The sequence below is a fragment of the Cystoisospora suis genome (genome assembly GCF_002600585.1).
Source record: "Cystoisospora suis strain Wien I chromosome Unknown contig_6253, whole genome shotgun sequence".
Taxonomy (NCBI): Eukaryota; Apicomplexa; class Conoidasida; order Eucoccidiorida; family Sarcocystidae; genus Cystoisospora; species Cystoisospora suis.
The window spans coordinates 298-9047 of NW_027159042.1; the positions used below are offsets into that span (position 1 = coordinate 298).

The 8750-nt window shown below is 55.4% G+C and overlaps 1 protein-coding gene across 1 annotated transcript; it reads left to right on the forward strand.

Moving 5' to 3' along the window:
* Positions 1–228: 228 nt before the first annotated feature.
* CSUI_009887 (ribosomal rna small subunit methyltransferase b) lies at positions 229–6723 on the forward strand. The gene is made up of 9 exons (XM_068069996.1): positions 229–1200; positions 1532–1593; positions 2249–2491; positions 2863–3005; positions 4302–4535; positions 4727–4826; positions 5221–5301; positions 5996–6118; positions 6601–6723. The coding sequence occupies exons 1-6, from the start codon at positions 932–934 to the stop codon at positions 4778–4780; spliced, it is 1005 nt and encodes a 334-aa protein (XP_067918028.1). The 5' UTR covers positions 229–931; the 3' UTR covers positions 4781–4826; positions 5221–5301; positions 5996–6118; positions 6601–6723.
* The last annotated feature ends 2027 nt before the right edge of the window (positions 6724–8750 follow it).

An 8750-nucleotide genomic window follows, 5' to 3' on the forward strand; every position in this document is an offset into this window, starting at 1 on the left:
CAGGAGGCCGTGGCAGGTGGCCCCGGCTGCACATTTTGCACGATGTAGGGGTCCGCATGCGCCCCTTTTTCGCAACTACAGCGCTTCAGCCTCCGAGCTTACACTGGCTTCGTGCTTACGCGTATCAGCCATGCAGCTGTCGTGTATGCATGCACTGCTTGTGATGCGGGTATCCCTCACTCCCCGAGGGATGGAGAGAGACAGGCCGGCTTGTGAGTGACACCAGAAAAGAAAAGCCTACCATGACTGTCAGCCGTTTTCGAAGTTCAGTAGGGCAAGTCACGAGAAGGTGCTTCGGTGTTCGTATGGTGGCGCTTTCACCTCGTATTGGCACTCCCTCTTTGTTGTCGTGGTTACTGCACCACTCAGCTTTGCCCCCTCTTTCCGAGTCAGTCCCGCATGCACCTGTTCCCGGACTTTTCCGAAAGGTTTTATGCGAAGCCCACTCCACTCTTACCTTTTATCCGCTTGCGAGTGCTGTTGGGGGACCGTATGCAGGTACATAACACTCTCCGCAGGGCCACATGATCCGAGAGTGCCACCCTGAGGAAGTGCAGCGCCTGTTTTCTGTGTACCGTGTCGTACATCCGTGACCTGTGGTTATCGTGCGGCTGTCCGCCGGAACTGCTGCGTGTCCTTTCCGGTCCTCGATCCAGGCATCCCCCGACCGTACGGCTCTTGCGGCCCGGGCGGCCGGTTGTGTCTGTTACCTCATTTTTGACTCTGCTTTCCACCTCTGCCCGTTTCTGCAATGCTTTTCTTGCTGCACTTCAAGCTTTCTCTCGTCCGTGTCGGCCACCACCCGCTTACTTTTCTACGGACCGTGGTACGGTTTCTCCTGCCGCAGCCGTCGTCTCCATGAGCAGCACTTCCTGGCACTTTATGCTCTACGCCGGTCGCCGGGTTTCCCGCGTCTTATCCATCTTTCACAATGAATGCGTTCCGCTTGAGGCATCTGGAACAGTCTCTCGAACTGTATCACAAACTCCCTCCTGCTACACCTTGTTCCTTCCCTTCCCTTCCTCTTGACCTGTTTGTCCGGCATTACTTCAAGTGTCACAAATCCATAAAAAGCGCAGATAAGCTCTTCATCACGAACCACCTCTATCAGATCGTGAAGTGGAAGGCTTTACTGGACTTTTTAACCCCTCCTCCGGCTGCGTGGAGTAGTCGGATCCGGACCTACTTCATTTCGGACAGGTACGTCCGTCTGCTGCGGTCCCTGCCGAGCCCACCCACAGAGCACTCTCGCGTAGTTATGGACCAAATTCGCGGCACCGGGCGGCACCGACGCTCGACGTGTGCTGCGATGGCGGTCTGGGGCAAGGACTGTCTGTAAGCTTCATTCTGTCTTCCGGACAGCAGTTTCACTTACGAGACCGGGCGATACATGCGCTGTGCTGCGGACCTCTGGGGAGTGATGGCTCGTTGTTTCGAAAACAGCTGCAAGTCACGGGAGATGGTTTAGACCACATTTTTTTTCCCCGCTGACAAGGTAGGCTATCGCTTCCTTTCCCGGGGTGCTCTGCAGATCACAGCCTGGTACATACGCAGGAAAAATAGCTGTGCAGTATGAGGAGTCTTCGATGTTCGGTGTGCTGACAGTTTTTCTCGTCAGCTGAGATTACTCGAGTACGGTGGCTCTATACATCCTGTATCACGGCGCAGACGAGAGACTTGCAGCTGCACCAGAGACGTCAGTGAGCTTCCGCTTGCGGTTCGCAGCCAAGATTTTCTTGCCAACAAAACTGTAGAGTCCAGCGCGTCTGGAGCTTAGGCGGTCGCTGAGCCTACAGTCGTTGTACGAGAAAGCTATTGTGGCTAAGCGTGCCGTGCCGGGATAATGAGGTGCTTTCGGAAGAGGTGCCTGATACGTATGCTTCACTCCCGAGAGAGACTGGCCTCCAAGGGCCTGAGGGGAAGACGTCGGCGTAGGCCCTCCTCGGTGCTGGATACGCGCTCAGCTTATCCCATCTCCGCTGAAATTCCGAGTCGGCCGCGCACGTTTCAAAGGCGGAGAATTGGACCTTCCGCAGCCACGTTTGGGTCCGGACTATAGTAGGATGCGACAGGGCCTCCAGGCCATAGGCGTTACAGCTGTGTTCTATCGAAGGCACAGTCGGGCGAAACGGAAGGACTGCCTCAGCTTTTCCTGGAGCGGGTATGGGTCTCTTGCTGGGGATCCCCCTGCGGGCCGAACTAGAAGTCGTGTCGTCGCTTTCAGTGCATGTGGGGGCACGTTCTTTAGGCGCGGGGCAGTGGGCTTCTGTTGATTTGTCCAGATGGAAACTGCACTCTACAAACGCGCGCCTTCCACCGCACATGCGGTGCTCATTCCCGGAGCCTCTTTTTGCTCGAATAGAGGCCGCACTGGGGACTGCAAAAGCTCTGCACATCTGCAATATTCTCAACGAGGAGCCTCCTATTTTTCTACGGGTCAATCCTAACAGGATCTCCAGGGAACGGCTCTACAAGTTTCTACTAAATAAAGGTATGTGAAACGGCTTCCAAAGCTGCGTGCTTTGTGAATGTCACACGGCTTGAGGTCCGTGCTCAATGCCGAGGGAAGAAATATGTCTGTCGTGTTGCGCAGTTCCTCGAGGACGTAGCGCTGCAGAGTCACTGAAGACCAAGAGCTCAGTTGAAGTCAGTTGTAACAGGAGTGACCCCCGTGAGGAGTGCGTTGCCGCAGTCTGTGTCCGGGACCTTAGCTAAGCGTGCCGCAGCCAGGCGCGCTGATCGGGTTTAGGGCTCCCCGTACCGGCGGTGTCGGCTACTAAAAGTAAAGCAACGCGGTTTTCTTCCTACGCCTGGTCTCAGGTGTCGATACCTTTCGCCCGCTCGTTTTCTGCTGTGCGACAGGCGTCGTCGTTGAGAAGTGTGTAAACTCGCCTTTTGGCCTGGTGCTCCCGCAACGACAGAAGTTGAGTGACTTGCCTGAGTACAGACTTGGATATTTTGAGATCCAGGATGAGTCTTCACAGCTCATTGCATTCAAGCTTCAGGTCAGTCTTAGCCCGCTCTGAAGCCTTCCCGTTCGCTTGCAGTGATACAAGGCAAATTTGAACTATGCAGGCTTCTGGTCGGGCGCGCGCGTGTACCTCGGGGGTTGATTATGTCGGCCCGCCTCTCGTGGTGCGGGGGACGAGTAGAAGTACTCACTACTTTCGTTTCCACACACTGGTGTGGAAACGTGTGTGCGTCTGCGATCCGGGAGCTACGCTTCATCGCAGTTGCAGCTCCGCTAATCAGTTGCGTTTTTTTGTGCAGCTTGCCTGCGTATGAGCCGCTATATATCTTGCTCACATGAAACTCTTTTCTTGTACTTCATTTACGTTGCGGGGATGCAAGCGCCAGGGCCTTTCGTGTGTTTGAACCAGTTTTAGAAGCAATCCCCGGAGTTGCACCGCAGGACATGCTGGGCTGAGGCGGCTCGAAGTGCCGTGTGCTGAAAATGAGAATGAGCGGTTGGACGGAGTGCTGCAAATGCAGTCCAGACTGGTGAATCGAAGCGCAGCCAGGCGCGCCCCGCCAAAGCGACCACTCGTAGTCTACTGTCAGCCAGAGCGTGTCGGAGACTCCGCTTGCATTGCCGCCCCGGTTGTCTGACATGACTCCAGGGTGCTTGGGATGCAAGCGCCAGGGCCTTCCGTGTGTTTGAACCAGTTTTAGAAGCAATCCCTGGAGTCGCACCGCAGGACATGCTGGGCTGAGGCGGCTTCGAAGTGCCGTGTGCTGAAAACGAGAATGAGCGGTTGGACGGAGTGCTGCAAATGCAGTCCAGACTGGTGAATCGAAGCGCAGCCAGGCGCGCCCCGCCAAAGCGACCACTCTTAGTCTACTGTCAGCCTCACGGGCGGCCTTGGCTTATCGCGAACCCCGTCGGCCGCCAAAGAACTGCCAGCTCGCGCCCTCGAGGAGAGATGCAACGCAACCTGAGTTGTCGGTCTTGGGTCACCGAAGGAGGCCGAACGCCGCAGTTTACCCAATCTTTGGCAAACTCTGCAACTGATTGCAAGGCCGTTTCTTGCAGCCTAGTGATATCGTGCCGCGGCGCGTCTTCGTGCCCTCTGGCTTCGCTTATGTGTGAATTGCAATCTGGTAGAGCCGCCGTTGATTCAGGGTAGCTCCGAAAAAGGCTTCTGGCTCACAGTGAAACCGCGCGTCTCGCAGTCGGTCTCTTCTGAACTGTCCGAAGTGCTGAGCACAGGTGGGGCACTTGCCCGTGCGTGAGCCAGAATTTCCGGAGTGACAACTATCCGGTCAGGAGCCTGTTCCTGTCTTCATCTTTCGGTTCTCAGGCGGAGCCTGGTCAGAAGGTGCTAGACTACTGCGCGGGAAGTGGCGGCAAAACACTAGCGTTCGGGCCTTTATTGGAGAATACAGGCCGGCTGTACCTCCACGATACTCGCGAGAGGATGTTGTTGGATGCGAAGAAACGATTGAAGCGTGCAGGTATACAGAACTACCAGCTTCTGTTTCCCCACGCCACCTCTGAGAGGGCAGTTGAGAGCTTGAAGGGACGAATGGACTGGGTGAGCAGACACGGGTCACGGCCCGTTCTCTTTTTGAATCGCCGACATTCACCCGCTCCGAGAATGAGTCTTTCCGGGTTGGGGGCTCCCTGGGTGAACATGAGGGTGTAGTGACAGACCACAATCCAAAAGTGTCATCTTTCCTCCATAGTCTGTACAACTGCATTTCTCCGTTTCGGATTTCTGCTCAGACGTCCGTAGCCATCTATGGTGAAGCTGCTGAAGGACGCCGGATACCCAGTTGACATTGGGGCAGAACTTCCGACTCTTGTGACGGGAACCTTTTTCTTTGTAAGCTTTGCAGCAGCTGACTATCGATCACTTTGACAAGCGGTCGATCCGAGTATTTCGAGGCGAAGGGTAACAGCTGTATTAGGCAGAATACTGGTCTCTCGAGAGACTGGTATTCTGCAGTAATGTGATGTCATCTTTGGTTAACCAATATAATTCTGTCGGTGAGGTCAAACCCATACACGAGCATTCGCTTCTGATGCTTTTTTTTGTGATTTTCTGGGGCGAAGCAACTCCCCCTCACGTGTCGGATGTCACGGTTCAGGCTGCAGTGGAATCGCTCCAACTTAAACGGAGTGGTCGCTTGCGGCCCAGCGTGGTCTTACACGAATGTGCCACGCGTCTCATCAGTTCATTCGTGCTGGCTCTCATGTTGTTCACTGCTTTCCTTGAGGTCTTATGCGATGTCCCTTGCACGGCTACCGGCACTCTCCGTCGCAATCCAGAACTGAAGTGGAAATACTCCGACGAGCAGGTGAGAGGGGGGGGCCCTCGGTGGGCACGCCGATATTTGGGTGCAGTGTGGATACCCGGTGCTAATTGATCGTTCAAGACCGCCATTCATGTGTACTTCTCCTCTGGGCTGCCGCTGGTTCCCTCTGTAGCTTAGAGTGTACTGAGTTCACCATGGATCGTTGCCGCCGGCCGCGCACAGTCTAACAGAACTAGGTTTGTCCCAAGACACCAGCCCCGCCGTCCGCTCGCACTTGTATCTGGGTTGCTCTGTATCAGCGACGTCGACCTTGCGTGCTTGGACTACTTCCACATGCGCATCCGTGCAAGAGCACGGAGAATGTCATGCGGCCCCATCAACCTCGTGCGTGGCATTCTCGGCAGCGTAGTAAGCCGTACCAGTACTCGCTAAGCCCGTCCATAGCCAGGTGGCGTTTCAGTGGATGGCGTATGCTGTGGAGACGGCCACGCTTGCGTCTTTCAATCTACACTCCCTGATTTCTACACACGGGCACAGTAGAGATCACGTAAGCCACGGTCTGGGTACGTTCCCCCTTCCCGCGGACAAGCGGGCCTCGTGCTTTCCCAGCTGGAAAAATGTACTCCCAGCGCTTGTGGGTAACACCACGAGCGACGAGGGAGAAGTCATGGAGGCAATACGTCTCAGAGCACGGACTCACCTTCTTAGCCTTGCCTACCCTGTTTTTTTTGCTCAGCTTTTCGATCTTCTAGCTCTGCAGAGGCGAGTCTTCTCTGAGGCGCTCGTCTTTATGCGTCCGGATTCCGGTCGCATTCTCTACAGCACCAGCAGCATATTAGACGAGGAAAACGTGCACCAGGTGAGATGACACAACGAGGTTTTCTGCGGGTTGGAGTACTCCGCTGTCTCTTGTCAGGCCACCTATCAGGCGCGTTGATGACGAAGGTAAAGGAGGGCTGCAGGCGCACTGTACAGGCCCACGTCAATATGTGTTGACCTCTTCAGGCTGCGTCACGGGCAGGTTTTCCTCAGTCGCGGGTGTGGTAGAGTTGTGGAACCTCCCGGCCGCCGGTGAGAGGAGGAGATAGTAAGGCCCCATCTCGGGGGTCTGCGTCGGGTATCACGAAGGCTTCACCGAAACTGCTATCCAGATCAGACGTCCTTAGCTGGGCAGGTTCGTATACAGGGAGGTACTGTTCTCCGTGCTAACGAAGTGCGGGAGCGTCGCCCCGGCAGTCCTCCGCAGTTTCTTTGACCGGTGGCGCACGTCGCACCTCCCACTGCTAAGCGCACCGTCCGGATGGTTGTCTTTCGTCTGTGCTCTTTCAATTCCTCTCACAGGTGAAGTTCTTCTGCCAGCAGCACGACCTCGTACTCAGGGAGCCTCCTTTTCACGCCCTTCCTCAATCCAAGGGTATGGACGGCTTCTTCTGCGCCGTCCTCGAGAAACGAAGACCAAGCTAAGTCGCTAGGAGAATCTGTTGCTCTTGGACACGAAGGTTGACATAAACCGTTGCAGACTCGGAGTTGGTTTCCCGATCCTCACTGGCGGGAGGAACGCAGGCCAGCTACCGTGATTTTTCCACGTTCACGAGAACCAGTGTCGCTGCGATTCTCGGCCAATGTTTTGTAGTACGGTACGGCAACCGGCTCCCCAGAGCCATGTGTCACACAGGACCTCAGAAGTCACGCTCAACGGTTTTGGTTTCGTGTCAGGCGTGGCGCTGCTTAGCGTGTCGTCACCGGGTAGAAAACCGCAGGACTGTAGCCCTATCAGGTTGGGATAAATACCTGCGGCGACCGATCGGAAAGTAGTTCGGGCACAGTGGCGGCCCACCTGCAGCATCTTTGTGGCTGCGTTTCAGAAGCAGTCTCCGCCGCTCCTTCTGGCTAGGCTCTGGCTTGTTCCACCAGACCGGGGTCACAAAATATCCTTGTACGGTAAGATTGAGCACTGACTCTCGAATGAAACAATGTGCTCCACCCATAGCGTAGCTTTGTGGGGTCGTGGTCAGCACCTTTCGTTCCGAGCCAGGGAATGAGGCACAGAGCATGCTGAGCACACAACCAGAAGTGTAACTTTTCTCCGAGCAGTTTTCGAAGTGAGCTCCTTCGAGAACGCGCATTCAAGCCCACCGGGAGGTGGTCGCTTTCTACGGCGCACTCGAAGCCCGATCCGAGTGCGGCTGCATGCCGACGCACTCTCCTACCAGAGTTCGCGGTTTTCTTGGTGCCACGGACTGCCGGCAGGGGAGCCGGAAAGCATTGGGTGCCACTTGCTGGGCATATTCGAGTGTAGCCAGCAGAACCGTATCCGGCATGCAAATGTGTCTGTCCCGCCAAGCTGGAGTGTGGGTTTTCCTCGCGCGTTCGGCTGACGTGGGCGTGTAGGCGTCGTTAGCGGGTGCATATGTTTGTGTTTCAAGCAAGCTTCTGGTCTGGACACGTATCTGTCAAGACAATTTTTCCTTGATGAAGACCCGCGCAGAGACATGCGGGCTAGAAGGGACAGTTTGGTGAGGCGGGTGAGTATAGTGGTCTGGGAAGGTGCTCCCCGAATGTTCTTTTTCTGTTATTCTGCTGAAATCGATTCGAACTGCACACTGTTTCTCAGGGCGGTAGCTAAGGTGTTCCAACCGACTGGGACAAACAGTCAAAACGGCAAGCAGTCAGGCAAATAAGGAAGTTTTGTAATACACGGAAGGGGATGCCGTGACGACGTTGTAGGGGTCGATGCGGGCTGCGCCTGTAACGGCGGCAGGATCTAATCCAGCTCGTATCTGGTTTGTAAACAGAGGCATCGAATGCATTACAGTTGCCAGGAGATTCGCTGTAACTTCTGTGACTCGCCTTTGCGTGGTGTGTCGTGCCGTGCTGCGTGGTGATTGTTGCGAGTCACCAATGAGTCCGGTGTGATGCTCATGGCTGTTGACGTGGTTCGCCGAGTGCGGTGCTGCAAGGTCGACCCGCGGCCCCGGCGGGTCAGACGCCTCTCTTTGGTGTTTGCCGGCAAGAGTCATCAAGCCGAGACCGAACAGAAAGAAACGTGTGAAGTGTCTGCCTTCACCGTTACACGTGATGGCACCGCATGGTTTGAAGCGCGAACCGTCCTCTTTTTTTATAAATTTCTGTTGCGGGACAGTTTCTCAAGATCACCCCGCAGTGCAGCTCGTCGCAGGGTCCGGACAACAGCAGGAGCGTGTCCGAGAAGCGTCTCTCTCTGCAGGACGAAGCAAAGCTCCTCTATACCACTTTCTCGAAGACGAGCTCCCAGAGAGAGCAGCCGGAGACATTAAACGACTTCTCTGTTTTGCGTCGGAGATTCATTTCCTCCAGATCCCGCTGGACGTTCTACGAGAGCTATCCTAGTTGAAAATGACGCCTGGACAACCGCGGGAGTGCATCAACGCTTTCGTGAAGCTGGTGCTGGGGAGGCGATTGTCGACGATGACACAGAACGGTTCTTTTTCAACGGGCTCGACAAGCGTACT

Excerpts from the sequence above, each read along its gene's own strand:
- CSUI_009887 (XM_068069996.1), top strand. The coding sequence starts at position 932 with ATGAATGCGTTCCGCTTGAGGCATCTGGAACAGTCTCTCGAACTGTAT. Across the intron at positions 1,594-2,248 it reads TGAGGAGTCTTCGATGTTCG|GCGCGGGGCAGTGGGCTTCT; the intron begins GTGTGCTGACAG and ends CACGTTCTTTAG. Across the intron at positions 2,492-2,862 it reads CAAGTTTCTACTAAATAAAG|GCGTCGTCGTTGAGAAGTGT; the intron begins GTATGTGAAACG and ends GCTGTGCGACAG.